This window comes from Chlorocebus sabaeus, chromosome 21 (genome assembly GCF_047675955.1).
Source record: "Chlorocebus sabaeus isolate Y175 chromosome 21, mChlSab1.0.hap1, whole genome shotgun sequence".
Taxonomy (NCBI): Eukaryota; Metazoa; Chordata; class Mammalia; order Primates; family Cercopithecidae; genus Chlorocebus; species Chlorocebus sabaeus.
In genome coordinates, this window is record NC_132924.1 from 110,706,508 (window position 1) to 110,723,806 (window position 17,299).

General features: G+C 38.8%; 1 protein-coding gene across 2 annotated transcripts in view; it reads right to left on the reverse strand.

The window, feature by feature from the left end:
* The window catches only part of DGKI (diacylglycerol kinase iota), a 467,928-nt gene that overhangs the window by 257,806 nt on the left and 192,823 nt on the right, over nucleotides 1-17,299 (reverse strand). For both annotated transcript variants that reach the window (XM_007983056.3, XM_073009376.1), the window contains exon 6: nucleotides 8,687-8,752. In XM_007983056.3, the coding sequence (XP_007981247.3) occupies nucleotides 8,687-8,752 (66 nt within the window). The remainder of the gene's footprint in view (nucleotides 1-8,686; nucleotides 8,753-17,299) is intronic.

Here is a 17,299-nt window from a genome sequence, read left to right on the forward strand (position 1 = left end):
CTTGGTGCTGCATTCACAGTAATGAGTGAATTCTCACTCTATTAGTTCCTGTGACATCTGATTGTTGGGTGACACTAGCACCCCTCTTCTTTCTCTCTTGCCATGTGATCTTCACACTCAGGGCTCCTCCCTCCCCCTGCACCATGAGCAGAAGTTTCCTGAAGACCTCACCAGATGCTGGTATCATGCTTCTTGTACAGCCTGCAGAACTGTAAGTCACATAATCCTCTTTTCTTTATAAACGCCCAGCCTCAGATATTGCTTTATAGCAATGAAAATGAACTAAGACATCAGCCAAGGACAGTCCTCGCCCAGTGGTGGGTCAAGGCCAGGAACTCTGAAGGGCTCTTCCAGTTCCCCTCGGAGTTGACTAAGGCCTCTGTTGTGACTGCACCACAGTTCAACACCTCACTCTACCCAGTCCTGGTACTTTTACTTCCCTACCAGTATCACTTCTGAGATCACTCAGTAAACTCCATGCACATAAATCTCAACTCAGAGTCTGTTTCTTGGGAACCCTGCACTAAAATAATAGTTTGGACCTGAAAAGGTAATAATATGCCTATCTTTTTATTGGAGAAGACCATGAAAAAGGAAACATTTTCCATGTAAAAGGAAAAATGTCCTCTCAACAGTACCACTTTCCTAGTAGATATCAAAATGGAATGCTGTGTTTAACCAAAATTGCTTTTAACCAGCTGAAACTAATAAACAAGAATTATACCTGTTCACTAGACCTTCATCAAAATAAAAAACTTTCCTAACCAACTGTTCAACTAACTTGAAGGTACTTTTAGACTTACCTGACTTGTTTAATCAACTGTGGATGTACTTTTGGATTAATTCTGCCCTATAAGAGTGAAAGTTCCAATTATTAAACCTTGATTTTTGCTTCTCAGCTAACTATTCAGCTCACATTTCTCTGCCTGGATTATAAATAAACTAAGCACTGGCTTTGCTCATCACCGTGGTGGTCAATTTAAAGAATACATAAACATGCTCTTTCTTTAACGAGAGAGAAAGTTATATCATTTCTTTTTCTTCCTTGAAATCATATTTCATTTCATTTTTTTTAATTAAAGGAGACTTTTTTCCTGACATCAATATTTCATATGTCTGTTTGACATCCCTAGGCTTTTACACCTGGGGCAAAGAGGGAGAAGAATGCTTTCTGTCATAAGCGGATTGAAGAAAGGCAATTTGGAAAGGGAGGTCAGCACGGAGAATCCAGGCAGGTCAGACTCAGGTTTTAATAAAGAGACAAATGGTGAATGAGGATTTGGGAACTGCTTCCCTTACCCCTTTCCAAGCCCGCCTGCCCTAGGGAATCCCAGTGTGACCCAGGAATGAGCACAGCTCAACTAGTAAATATCAGCTTGGTGGCTTCAGAACTCCTCCTTTTCATTCTCCAGATACTCTTACTCATTTGCTGGCAGCTCTCTGGACCTTTCTGTCCCTTTGTTTCTCAACTTTCACCGCTTCATCTCTTCTTTCCTCTCCGTATACATTTTTGTTCATGTTCCTCCTCCAATTTTTCTCTTAAATGTCATTATTTTCTTCATTTCCCCAATGCTTCTTTTTTATCTATTTTTGCCCTTTTACGAATTTTCAGTCTCATATCTGGCAAGAATAACGATATATATATATAGACACACAAACACATATACATATATATACACACATAGATATATAGGTGCACACACAGATATATATATACATATATACATATGTAAATAACTTTTGCCCTTTTATGAATTTTCAGTCTCTTATCTGGCAAGACTAACTATATATACACACACACACACACACACACGTATGTACACACACAGATATATATGTATACACATAGATATATATACATATATACATATGTAAATAACTATAACATGTTGATTATATATAATACAGAGATATTTATTATTGCTATATTTTTATAATTTCTCAGTTTTATATGCCTTATTAATTTAAAAGGCAGAGAGTTATATGTTTCTAATTTCTCTCTTTAAAAATACTAAAATTTTTTAATTATTTGTACATAGTATATAATTGATTTGCTTTTCATGAAGAAAGTAGTTCTCATCAACTGGCATCCAAATATGAAGTGCACATTTACCATACATTGCTTTACATGTATGATCTCATCTGACAGTAATTCTAAATAGGAGAAGAACACAAAGATTTCAAAAATGTTCGGATTTGCTTTTCTGATTGTTTGTTCATCTATGCCTAAATTAGTATATTTGAAGTAGTCATTTTGATAAAATGTTTTTACTTGCTAATATCTAGTTTATACTTCAATCAAATTCAGCAACAAAGAGAGGGCAAGAACATATGAAATATGCGATGAGATCAGTCCCTTAAAAAGACTGAAATCAAAACCGGAGATTTATCATGAGACACATGACTTGGGCCAGATTCTCCAAAAAGGAGGGTAAATATGTAGAAGTAGAATCAGCCCTGCTGAGGAAGTGAGGAAGGAGGACAGAAGCCATTTGTCTCTGAGGACCATCTTATCAGGGGACAAAGAGGCCGTTTGCTTGTGTACCTGGAACCTTTTGCGACTGGAACCTTGTGTACCTGGAACCTTTTGGGACCATGTCACCCATCATGATCAGGGGGCAAAGGGATCATTTGCTTGTGTACCTGGGACCTGAACACCATAACAGGAAGTGTCCTCATTGCCACCCTGGCCTGAGGTTTGGGTCTCTGCTACCCGTGTAGGTCATCTGGGTTCACAAGTACCAGCAGGCCCAGCAGCAGCAGCCACGAGAAGGTAGGTGGGTGGGGGAAACTACTGAAGAAAGAACAAAGGGCCCCAGAGTGACCAGGGCACTGCATTTACTGCGATGACCAGGATACTGAACACATCAAAGACCCAGGGAGCAGTGACAGTAGCAAAATGGTTCTACAGACGAAAACTGGGGACTGCAGCAAGGACCCCTTAGCCCCCATTCTCTTTTCTTCTAAAAAAAATTTCTTTGGGGGTATAATCTACATAAAAAACTGTACATACTTCATGTATACAACTTGATGAGTTTGTTATAATTAACAATACTGTATTGAATCACAACAATCCATGCCAAAAACCATATCCATTACTCCAAAAATGTTTTCCTGCCCTGTTTATTAATTATTAGGTTTTTTTTTTTTTTTTTTTTTTTTTTTTTTTTGGTGGTAAGAAGACTTAATAGTAGATCAACCACCTCAGGAAATTTTGAGGTATTCAACACAGTTTTGTTACTTATAGGCACTATGGTGTACAATAGATTTCCAGGACTTACTCGCTTTGCATAACTGAAACTTTGTGACCTTTGCCTAGTAATTCCCCATTTCCTCCTCCCAGGATGAATCTATAGAAGGATATTATGCTTAAGTGAAATAAGACAGACACAGAAGGACAAACACTACATGATACTACTAGTGTAAGAAATCTAAAATAGTCAAAACTCATAGGAGCAGAGAGTAGAACAGTGGTTGTCCTTGTCCCCTTTCTTGATACTCAGCCAAGGAGAGAAGGGCCAGGCTTCCAGCAGTCATGTGGGCAGGGGCTTTATGGAGCATCCTAGATTCCTTGCCCTTGTACTGCCCCCTCTCTACCTACTCATAATCCTCCTGGGGCTACCGGGAGAGGATTCCTCTGCTATAGCTGCACAAACACACAGACAGGCAAATAACCAAACCTGCCCAAGCAGTGCGTGAATCCTCACCCTTAAACTTCCCTTCCCTGTCCTTAACCTTAACTCCCAGGATACACATTTTCAGATTAGTAGAGTATGTTGCTTTAAGTTGATAGGGGACATTCCTGAAAGGCCCAAGTCAGTATTTTCCATTATTTTTATACTCTGTAATCCCTTTCCCTACCCATGTAATATCCCAACTGCACTCCCATGAAGTAGTTTTAAACACTTTGGCATTTTGGTGTAATTTACATATTGTACCCTAAGTTCATTCTCAAGTTATTTTTTAACAATATTTACTACAAATATAGTTTTGATGTTTTCCCATTTTAAAAAACACTGCATGCTATGTAAACTACATATGAAAATATATATTATTTATAGAAAAATAATTCATATTAATGTAGTATATTTGGTTAGGGAACTGATATGGTTTGTCTGTGTCCCCACCCAAACCTCATCTTGAATTGTAACTCCCACAATTCCCACATGGCAAGGGAGGAACCCGACGGGAGGTGATTGAATTATGGGGGCGGGTCTTTCCTGCACTGTTCTTGTGACAGAGAATGAGTCTCGTGAGCTATGATGGTTTTAAAAACGGGAATTTCTCTGTACAAGCTCTCTCTTTGCCTGCTGCCATCCACATAAGATGTGACTTGCTCCTCCTCGCCTTCCACCATGATTGTGAAGCCTCCCCAGCCACGTGGAACTGTAAGTCCAATAAACCTCTTTTTTTGTAAATTGCCCAGTCTTGGGTATGTGTTTATCAGCAGCGTGAAAACAGCCTAATACAGGAACTGAACTGCATAAAAAATGTAGACAAAGTTTAACTATGTATTACAGGTTGAGCATCCCTAATCTGAAAATCAAAAATCCAAAATGCTTCAAAATCCAAAACCTTTTGAGTGCCAACATGATGCCACAAGTGGAAAATTTCACACCTGACCTCGTGTGACAACTCATAGTAAAAACTTTGTTTCATGCACAAGATTATTTAAAATATTGTATAAAATTACCTTCAGGCTTTGTGTTTAAGGTGTAGCATGAAACATAAGTGAATTTCATACTTAGACTTGGGTCCCATCCCCAGGGCATCTTATGTATATGCAAATATTCCAAAATCCTAAAAAAATCTAAATCCAAAAAACTTCTTGTTTCAGGCATTTCAGATAAGGGATATTCAATGTATATACTGCATTTAAAACTGGTTTCAAGAATTGATGTTCGAAATTTTTTAATTTTGATTTTCAAAAAGTTAGCTTATTTTTATAAATTTTACATATGAAGAAATAAAAGATAAGCTTTCAAGTAGTGATTTACAAACATATTTTCACAATTACCATAATGCTAGGTTTGGATGTGTGTTTCCCTCAAAAAATGAAGAGTCAAAATAGTCATAATCATTACCATACTTTTTTGATTATAGATTTTTTGAAGTACTATAGACAACTTAGTGTTTCATAAATTTTGATTGAATAAATGCAATGTGTAGATCTAGTGAAGATCAGAGACATGTTTACAGCAAAAGTAGCAAAAGTATGCATTCTGCCTCCAACAATTGATTGACTACAGGTTTGCATTAAACAATACATGCTAGATCCATTCCATCTGCCTCTTCAGTTCTACTCTCCATCCTTCTCTACTCAATGACTCATTGGAAAGAGTTGGTTTTTATGGATTGCATCAAAGAATCCCTTGTGCTCTGGTTTCTGTTGGGTTTGGCTACTAGAAAATGAAGGTAGGTGGAGCTAGGGATGTATTTCCCCAGTCTGTAGGTCACCACAGGCTGGCTGAGTCTTGTGACTAAAAGTTGCAGCTCCTGGGAAGGGGTTCTCTCCATCTCCTCACCTCTTCAGGCTTTGCTTGACCATAGCTCTCTATATTAGTCACAGTGTGCTCCACTTTTTCTTGTGGTTCCGCCCTCCCCCACCCCCCACCCCCGATGTTTTTCACATATTTTAAATATTCTCCTCATTAAACTCTCATCAAATTACATAATTTGAACATGAGCATTTCGTCTGTTTTGTGCCTTGACCCTGACTCTTATGTAATCAAGGACTATGAATGACAATGAAAAACTGCAGAAGGGTTATAAACCTAGTAGGCTGAGGCACTGAGCTAACCTTAAAGGAACTGAGCAATCAAATCATGAGTTATCTCATCTGATCTCTGTTGAGTGCCACACACACTCAGCCAAACACATATTAAGGCAAGAGAAAATCAGTCCAAACATCGTTTTATTGTTTATTTTAAAAGTAGAAATGGAAATCACAAACACTCTTTAACCATAAACCCTTTCTAAAACATTTGTAAAGTTTGCAAGCCATCAGTTGGAAAAAAAAAAAAAAGTTTTGCTAAGTGAGGCAATTATTTTTCACTCCATCCCAATGAGTAAATTACGGAATAATGTGTGTGTGCATGCGTGTGTGTGTGTGTGTGTGTATGGGGGATGGAGTGAGAAATCACAAACACTCTTTAACCATAAACACTTTCTAAAAAATTTGTAAAGTTTGCAAGCCATCAGTTGGAAAAAAAAAAAAAGTTTTGCTAAGTGAGGCAATTATTTTTCACTCCATCCCAATGAGTAAATTACGGCATAATGTGTGTGTGCGTGTGTGTGTGTGTGTGTGTATGTGTATGGGGGATGGAGTGAGAAATCACAAACACTCTTTAACCATAAACACTTTCTAAAAATTTGTAAAGTTTGCAAGCCATCAGTTGGAAAAAAAAAAAAAGTTTTGCTAAGTGAGGCAATTATTTTTCACTCCATCCCAATGAGTAAATTACGGAATAATGTGTGTGCGCGTGCGTGTGTGTGTGTGTGTGTGTGTGTATGGGGGATGGAGTGAGGTTTAAAAGTCTATGAATATGAATAAGAATGTACAACACTACTGATGAAAATTATGCCTAGCACCAAGGTTTGGAGTGAATTTTTATTACTTAATCTGTAAATGGAAACAGAGCCATAGCTTTCCTGTCCAGGGTGGAAGTTGGAATCCAAGGAAGGGTAATTTATTATTTGGCAAGGAGACAATCCCACCCATCCCATAATTGTTTGAGTCTTGAAGAATTCATGGAGAAGCTGGATTATAAACACAAAAGATAACTATAATAGTGCAATATTTTGGAAACATGACGTGACAAGCTGGATCACTGACTTCCCCACTGACCACAGACCTGCAGCGAGCTGTGCGCACGGCATGATGGCTGGCTGAGAACACTGGCAGGAAAGGAGACACAGCAACTGAGGGTGGAGGAAGCCCAGTTTTTTCTGTTCAGTTGACCATGCCAACAAGAGGCCAGAAGAGAGTGCAATATGGCACTAGGGAACACTTGTCTCAAAGTATAAAATGTTTATTGATTTTCTTTTAATAAAATCCCTCCCACTCCATTATGGCTTACATTATTGAGGTGGTGCCAGCTACTGGGCTCCAGTGAAGATATTTTTTTCAAAGTGAAGGACCTATTCATCCAGATTCTTACTACTCTTTACATCTCTGACCAAAAAAAATTGCTATGCCTGCCTGACTGCAGCATCTCTCTTACCCTCACATGCATGCACACACACACGCACATTTATGGGAAAGTTACAGTCAATGATTCTTGAAGTAAAAGAAAATCCATAAGCCCCAAGGCAACACCTTGGAAGAGGTTGATGGACCCAAGAGAGAAAGGTCATGGGAGAGTAGAGGTGTGACCTCCTTTTCCCCAGGACATGTAAGATGGCCAAAAGAATCGGTACAAATCTTTCCACCTCCCCCCTCCTCCTTGTTTACTTCGTTTTACCTCGCTCTGCTTTCACCCTGTTTTGTTCATCCTCTTTACTGGCTAAAAGAGAACCAACTGAGAGCCACCTGGTTGAACTACAGGACAAAATACTGGTTACAATGGGAGCCTATGCCCTGGAGGCTAAGGTGTGTAGCCTTCCAGAGAAGACCCTCATAACCAATGGTTACAGCATATTTTCTTCCCAGGCATTGGGCAAAACAGCAAAATCAATGCGATTTTTTCCAAGTCTCCCTCCCTCACCTTACACAACCCTACCTCAGGGAGCCAATATTTTCTTGCATTGCTCCACTCTCAAAAATGCTGCCCTGGGCAGCTCACACCAATGCTTGACCCAAAGGAGTCACATGAATAAACAAACAGAGTAATAATTATTTAGGAATATATTCCCCCCAAATTATCTGGCCCTCTGCCAAATCCAAACTTCCCTTTACTGATGACCATCAGTTTACTATTGATGTCATTAAAAAAACTGGTGGTAAATCACACTATAAATACATATAGTGATATTTCCCACCAGTTTAACCCTCCCAGAGGACCCCGTCATCCTTAAAGTAGATCTTTGTACATTGGAAAAAGCTATAACCCAAATCTGTTGGGGTCAATGACACATGGGATCTACGGCATTTAATAGTATATAGTTATAACACCCCCACCCCTTGCCCCAGCTCACTTTTCCAAGTGGCACTGCATCCTGAGGGGCCTATAACCAGTCATGATGACAGAGGAGGTAGATATAAACAACCACAAATAAAAAGGGCATCTCTTCCAGGAACTGGATAACATCCCAAGGAAGTAACACATTTCTAGCTGCTGACCATGCTGTCCTAAACAGTTCTGCCCAAACACAATTTTATATCAGCATACATCGTGTTACTCAAACCCATTGATTTGCTACTATTGACCAAAGTATGATGAGTCGGTTGTCTTCATAAGGGTATTTTCACAAAATAATTATATTTTCAAAAATCATTAATGAAATTCACTGTAAGAACGCATCCATGTATCTTAAAATGTGCTAATTCTTTTTATTAACACCATTGCCTCATGCAGTGAGTTCTAGAACAACTACAATGCCTCTTAAGGAGACCTGGACAAGTAAGGTCTTTCAAAAAGGAACTCATGTAGTGAACACTGGATTCGGGGACAGGACTCATCCACCTCAGGTGCTTGCAGAGGCCTGGGGAGCCTCCTGCGAGGCCATGAGGTGACTGGGCTCTTACCTTACCACACTGCTTACATTTCCCCTCCTGCCGACGCCTGTGCACCCAGTGATGACGTACAAAATTCTGTGGGAAAACAAAATTAAATGAATATTTTTAAAAATTTATTTTTATAAACAGGGCCTTGCTCTGTCACTCACACTGGAGTGCAGTGGTATAATCATAGTTCACTGCAGCCTGGAACTCCTCTGCTCAAGCCATCCTCCCATCTCAGCCTCCTGAATAGCTAGGACTATAGGCATGAGCTACTGCACTTGACTGAATATGTTTTAATTTACAAACCTCAATATTCATTTTTAATGTGGCAATACTATTGATTTATATAAACCACGATCTAAGCCCAGATGAGCCCAGAAACAAATATTTATGAGTATGACTTGTTTAACAATAAACATGAATCTACTTGGATAAATGAAGTTAATTCTCCATCCCCAAAGATCTTTCATATCTGTAGATTCCACTTCTCATGCCTTCCCTCCACGTCTTCCTAGTGGCAACTGGCCACACCAGATTTCTGTTACTCTACTGTCTTACTAGTCAAACACTCTGCAGATTTGTGAACACAGTAGAGGACCTTGAGCTGGGAGGTAACTGAGGCAGGTAAAAGAAATGGCCAAAGAAAAGTGGAAAGGTGAAGGGGAGAAGCTGAAACAACAATATCCAACTCAATTTAACAAATAGGTATGTAGCGCTTTATCTGTGGCACGCAGGCACCACACCAAACATTCCAGCTAGAGATAATGTAGATCAAACTCTGAGAAATAGATCTCCTAATACAAGACATAGATGTGAGAATTACTCACTAGACAGAGTGAAGAAAGAGAAAAGCTGAAGGCAAGAGATGTCAGGGACAAGAGATATAAGCATATCGATGATGTTTCTGCAATGGTATTGTGTTTAAACCATCCTTGGGTACCATGAACTATTACAGACTAGCTTTCAAGGTCTATCTTTGTCTCAGACTGTAGGAAACACAGAAAGTCCTTTTCCTCCCAAGTAGTCAAGCACTCCTGGGGCAGAGTCAAGTAGCACCATTCACCACTGGTTCTCAGGATACATTACAAGAAAGTCATCCTCAGGACTAAGAATGCAGGCAAGCCCTCATAACTTACAGACAATTAATCCCTCTGACACCAATACCCCTAAAGTGCTCATTATTTTCTTTTGCCCTTTTCTGGGAAAACACACTTAATCTAATACTAACATGTCTATTGTAGGGTCTAGCCATAGTCCTTATTTTCCCTTTAAAATATATTTAATATATTAATATCTATTCAATTTAATATATTCAATATATTAATATCTATTCACTTTAATATATATTCAACTATTCAAATTTTTCCTACATGCCAGGCACTGTTCTGTAAGTACGGATGGACAGAAAATAGATCAGTGTAGAGGGAAAAAAAGTTATATATCAAGGCATGAAATTCAGAGTGACAAGAATACCGCTAATAAGCATTAGCATTATCAATACTGAAATGCCACCTCTATTTCTCTTAATAATGTCAAATCCACTTAAACTGAAACTAAACAAAGACCCTGGAGGAATAAAGGTCTTTTAACTATAATCAGATATAAAGAAGTACAATGGTTCCACAATTTAGTCTAATGTTTGTCTCACTTTTCCTACTACCACAGTTTAAGAAAACAAAGACACAAGCTTAGACTGTTCTAAGAAAGAAGCTAACTATAAAAGCTAACACTTGTTGTGTACTATGAGCCATGCACTTTAAGAAATATTTTATAAGTAATAATTCTGTCAATCTTCATGAGAATTTTCATGAGTAGAGATGCCACTTATGTGGAACGTATCAGTAAAATCCTATGAGTTGTTGAAATACTGAAATATATGTTGATTGGGAAATTGCAGTTTAGTGCCCCTAGCATCTCTCTGACTCCTCCCTTGCATCCCCTCAACATTAGAGACCACTTCTACCTCCTCGATATTAAGCAATTACAATGTTAATTTCTGACATAATAGGTCTCCTGGATCCTATTCCAATGATATCTCTCTTCTGAAAACAAATCATGTTGTCTGAGCAATGTTACTGGTTCCCCCAAAGAATCGCAGAATGCTGGGGGCTGGGCCCAGCTGGTGGTGGTTGTCTGTACAACCTTAAATATCCACATGGATGGACAATTCTGGATCCTGTGGCTGGCTGTGGCTTTCAAGAAAATGATGGCAATTCCAGAATAACCTGCCCAGTTATCAGTATCTATCCCATCAGTTTAGTGCAAACATTCTACTGAGGATGAAGGTACTAGACTCTCCACCTCTTTACTTTGCAGTTGAGGCTACTGCTGACACCTTTAGCATCTGCCTACTCAAAGGATAAGATGAGAACCTTAGTCCACTGCCTGCTTAGGAATAAACGTTAGGGAGAACCGGAGCCAGCTGCCAACTGCAGCATATCCCAATTCACACATTATCAGAGGGTTTGACTTCAATGGTCAATATCATTCTCATTTTACAGAAAAGGAAACTAATGCATAGAAGTCATTACTTAAAATGTAAAGGTCAAAGTGAGGGTCCAAACCCAGACAGGCTGGCACCAGAATCTGTGCTCTTACCATTGTGTCACTGTGCCTTTCCTCTGTTTCGCAAGACAGGGCTCACGCTACTTCAACATGACATGCCAATGAATGATTTCAATGACAGTCAGTAGTAGAAATATTGAATATATAAAAATGTCAGACAGTATCATACAGAATAGAAAAATGTAATATAATTGCTGTTAGTGTAGCAGAAGCTGAGGGAAAATGAACAATATCATTGATGTTCAGAAAAAAAAAATCTGTAGTTATTGAGATTATAAATCAGCTAATGACTATCAATTTAAGAAGGAACATGTTGGAAACATTTGATGCAATTACCTGTGTGAAATCATGGCTGACTCATGGGATCACTTAGCAAGTGACAGCTCTACTCAAAACAGTCAGCCAACACTTTCCATATATCAACAATTATTTAGGAATCTTAAGACTGACTTCCTCATTTGTACTGCAACATGCAGTTGTTCCTTCTTCCCAGGAGATATGTTCTAAGACTCCCAGTGGATGACCGAAACTATGGATAGTACCAAACCTTACATAGACAATGATTCTTCAATCTAATAACTGAGAAAACTACTAAGTGATTAATGGGCAGGTAGTGGATACGCTGGACAGAGGGGTGTTTCATATCCCAGGACAGAGTAGGATGGCATGAGATTTCATCACACTACTCAGAACAGCATGCAATTTAAAACATGAATTGTTTATTTCTGAGATTCTCCATTTAATATTTTTGGACTGTGGTTGACCTTGGGTAATTGAAACCTTGGAAAACAAAATCATGGATAAGAGGGGACTACTGTATATAATTTGGTAAGCAGATGTACAATATCATATAGTTTAGTTGGGGAATAAAAAAGAACATTTAAAAATTATTTAAATATTACTCTCTATGGCTCTACCATTTGTTAAATATTTTTAATATCATCCTTCCTAGAAAATAAGTCAAAAACTAAGGCATGGATTGATTAACTTATACAAAATCACTATCATAGAAGAAAATGAGTAATTGTCTCCAAAATATAGCTCTGTGATTTGAGATGTCCAGCACCCTTCTGTCCAGAGTTCTTTTTAGGCCCAACAGAAATTTATTCTACTGCTGCTTAATAATAGTTTGAACAAAGCAAACATCCAATACATGTGTGTTGAACTGAATGGAATTATCCACCTAATTTCTTTGATGATTATATCACATAATTACCATGAAGAAGGGAAGGATCATCAATTGCCTTCATCAATAAGGAAAATAACATTACTATAGAATCATTTACATTTTCTAATCCTTATATCCCAAGTGCTTTAATTTCTCACTCTCTTTTCTTTTGACCATTATTAAGAGCTCCTAAGTTGTTGAACTGACATTGGACTCAGGATCCTTAACACTGCAAATGTGAGTGTTGACACGTTGTTAAGATAGCAAAGCAAGGCTTCTAACATCATAAAACCTTTGTATTGTTCATCAATAACTTCTGAATTATTCATATACAACTTCAAGCACTGGGCAAGGAAAGGGCTATTACTTATGGGTGTTAAAGTATTGGTAATGCATTATTTCAGGGCTTATATTCAGTATTGTTAGCAAAAATACATAATACAATTGCTTGGCTATTTTCAAACAGCCAGTTGAACTGGGATAAAAGACTACAAATTGGGTTCGGTAAATACTGCTCAGGTGATGGGTGCACCAAAATCTCACAAATCACCACTAAAGAACTTACTCACATAACCAAATACCACCTGTTCCCCAAAAACCTATGGAAATAAAAAATTATATGTGTGTGTATATATGTGTGTGTGTGTGTGTGTGTATATATATATATTTTATAGAGTTTGAAAGGATCTTAGAAATCATAACCCAATCCATCATGGCTTATGACGAAGAAAAAGGAGACCCAGAAAGATTCAACTTAGATGGCTCCAACAAATATTTATTTAAAACTTGTCACACGTCAGGCACTATGCAAATGCCAGGGCATAGTGACCAACAATCTGTGCTCCAGAGACTCTTACCACTTAGTGGAAAAGAAGCAGAGGTATAATTCGAACTAGGGTCAAACTAATTCTAAAGCAAATGTTTTTTCATTTACTAGGTAAACATCTAAATTAGTAGTAGTAAGAATTCTTAATTTTTAATTAAGAATATCAAATGAGTCATAGTCAGTGAGTCATGAATTTCATCTTCAAAATGTCCTTTTAGACTTAAGAGTTCCTAAACATTTTGAGAGAAATGAATACCTTTGTAAATGCATTCGGTCAGCGAATATCCATCAATCACATACTCTGTGTTTTGATGCAATTAATTTAGGACAAAATCTATGAGTGACCTCCCAAAATTTACACTAAAGAAGGGAGACATTCTTTAGACAAGCAAACAGTAATATGCATAAATTATTACGGTATACAAAGTGCCCTGAAAAGAAAGAACAAGATACTTTGATAAAGAACAATATACTATGTATTTAAAGGTGTTTGTTAAGGAAGACCTCTGCAAAAGACTGGGGTTTGTGTCCCCTCCAAATTTGTATGTTGAAATCCTAAACCCCAATGCAATGGTAATAGGAGGTGAGGTGTTTGAGAGGTGATCAAGTAATGAGGATAGACTCTTCATGGATGCAATCAGGGTCCTTATAAAAGAGACAACAGAAAACTCTCTCACCCTCTTTCCTCCACATGAGAACACAATGAGAAGGTGGCAGTCTGCAACCCCAAAGAGGGCCCTCACTAGAATGGGACCATGCTGGTACATTGATCTTGGACTTCCAGCCTGCAGAACTGTGAGAAATAATTTTTGTTGCTTATAAACCACCCAGCCTATGGTATTTCATTGCAACAGCCTGAACAGACTAAGACAGTGTCTAAGGGGGATGATATTTGAACTGAGGCCTAACTGTAAGAAACAGTCATGCAAGGAGATTTTCAGTACAGCAATGAAATACACAAATAGCCAAAGGTGGGGAGTATCTTTGTGTGTGCCACACAAATGGAAAGAAAGTCTATATGGGAGCTGGAGGAGGCTGGGAAGGCAGGCAGGGGCCAGACGACGTGGGCCTTTTCATGCCGAGACAGAGGGTTTGCTTTCGCTCTAAGAGTTATGGAAACCACTGGAGAGTTTTAAGCCAGGGAAAATTATATTAGGTTGGTTCAAAAGTAATTGCGGTTTTTGTCATTACTTTCAATTACTTTTGCACCAACCTCATAATCTAATTTTCACTTTGAAAGATTACTTCTTTAAATCATGGGTGGACGGAAAGTGAAAACTGAAGAGTCATGAAGAAGCTATTGCATTGGCCAAAGGGGAGAGGTCACAGTACCTTAGTTTAAGGTGCTGATAACAGAATTGGAGATAATTGGGTGGATTTGAAATATATTTTATAAATAAAATTGAAAGGACGGGCAAATGAATTAGATGTGGGCAGTCTATGAGAGAAGGAATAAACATGACCCCCCAGTTTTCTCAACTGAGAAGCCAGATCAACAGCCATCTCATTTCCTGAGGTGCATACGATTTTCTTAAATCATTTTTATGGTAATGGGAATAGTCTAGTGTTTGATGTATTATATTTTAGATGACTGTGATACATTCAAAAGACATGCCAAGTGGAACTCCAAGAAAGGCAGACTGGAAATGTAAAGTTAGGAGTTGTCAGCCCACATGGTATTTGAAGCCATGAGACCGGATGAGCTCCTCTAACAGGAGTGGGCAGAGAGAAGAGAACATAGACAAGAACTAAGCTCAGAGGGATTTGCAGAGGTTGGGGGAGTAAGCAATGAAAAAGAATAGAAAGGGCTATCCAATGAAGCAAGAAGAAAATTAGGAAAGGGTGATATGGGAAGCCAAGAGAGGAGAGCATTCCAAGAAGGATGGAATATGTAGTATCTTGAATATTTTCGAAAAGAAAGAACAGAAAAATAAATAACACCTAATACATTTAGCATATAGGAGATCATAGGCAAACTGAAAGCAGCAGCGATTTCAGTAAATGGATAGAGCAGACATCAGATTAGAACAGGTTACAATGACTAGAAAGTGACATACTGAAAATAATTTATATAGCTAACACTTTCTGGAAGCTTGGCAGTGACTACAAAACTGAGAACTAGAGCAGTAGGTAAGACACAGTTGGTGGCTAAGGAGTCTTTTTGGGTTTTTTTTTAAAGATAGAAATTATTAGAGTGTGTTTATGCTGGTAGAAATTATCTAGAAATAGACGGGGGTGATGAAAACATATTAAAGGAAGGAATTTCAAGTCCTTGATAAGAAGACAAGGGAGAATATCCAAAACCCTTATGGAAAGTCTAGCTTCAGAGAAGTGGTACAGGCTAATAAAAACCAAAAACATGCTGTATTAGAAAAACTGCACAATTAAAATTGTCTCTCTCTCTTCCCCTGCCTCCACACTGACCTATCGATAGAGAGAGATACATACTGGAGGGCAGAAAGCTAAAGGTAGGTATATGAATCCCCAGGCTGGAAAGTCATAAACTCCATCTTAACATGAAACTCTCTCTTCCAGTTTCCTAAATAAAGCACCTCTTTCATTTGAGTTATCACTGAATTATCTTCTGGCCCACGCTGTCCGCACTCTGGGTGGCACTAAGACACCACAGCCCTATCATTCTTCTCCTGCCCACCTCATCCTGCACATGGCCCAGAACCTTCCTATTGCTGCTATGCTACACAAACACAGTGGGAGAAGACAATCGATGAAGACAACTATGTTTTACTCTTTCTACAACCTCCATCCCAACCTACTCTCTTTCCACATTTTTTCCCATCCTTTTGCTTTGTCACTAACAATTAGAGCATTCATATTCATGTTGTCTTTTTTCATCAACTGTCTTTAAACGTTTGTAATTCTCAGATATCTCCTATTCCCACTCTCCACGTTCATCTATTCCCACAGCTTTTATTACTGTGCAAATATGCTGATGACTCACAATGCCCGACCTCCAGTCCAGTCTTCCTCATAAGCTCCAAACTCATATACCCACTCAACCTTCTATTGGGCATCTCCAGTTGAGGACAACAGGGACACCTCATACTTCATAGTTCTACAAGAGTAAAGTCATTACCTCCCCACCCCATCCTCACATCAACTCATTTTCATACATCTAATCAGTTTTTCAGTTGTTTTGTTTTGTTTTGTTTTGTTGTGTGTGTGTGTGTGTGTGTGTGTGTGTCTGTGTGTAGCAGTAGCGTGGTTTAGTCTGGGCTCCTCTTGTGTCCAAAATTCAATCAGTTACTATATCCTGTCAATTTTGTTTCCTTCAAACTCATATCTACCAACATTATTCTTAGTTCATGTCACCATGATTTCTTGCCTAGACTACTAGCATGGCTTCTGAAAGTTGCCTGTATGCCTCCAACTCTTGAACTGCATGTTATTTTCTCCACACTGCAGCCTGAACAATATTTGGCTTAAAGTAGTTTAATGCTCACCCCCCAACTATCCTGATGATAAAACACTCAACTTGCAGCATGGCTTACAGGAACCTTCACGATCCAGCCCTTGCTATCTCAGATCTCATGTCTCATTACTCAGTACAGTCTCTCATTTGGATTTGCATGCTCTTCCTTTTATCCAGAAGGCTCTCACCACTCACCTCCTAACCACCCTCCTCTCAACTAACTTAGCTCCTCAGGAGAAGCCCCTTCACTGACCCCTTTCCTCTCTTTCCTATTTGTTACTACACAGAGCTGATTGGAGGAGTAGACCATCCGGGAAGGTTTCCAAGGAGTAAATCTGTAAGTGGAACTGAACCTCATCTCCCTGAGAAAATACGTTGATCAGAAATCATCTTTACTGGACTTTGTGCTCAGGAGGATATCGTATAAGATGGTAATGTTTAGGAAGCAGTGAGTGACTGCTGGGCAGGCGAAACTACATTCTAGGAGGACAGGTTCTGTTCATTGCGGGCTTTTGTTTCGCTGATTGGGGAGTGCAATTTTGGGCCTGGAGCTAAACTGTCCAGAATAACACAGGAAGGCTGAGAACCCTCCCTGCCTTCTCCATCTTTGCCTGAACTGTGCTCACTGTCTCCTCTAAATAAAATGTG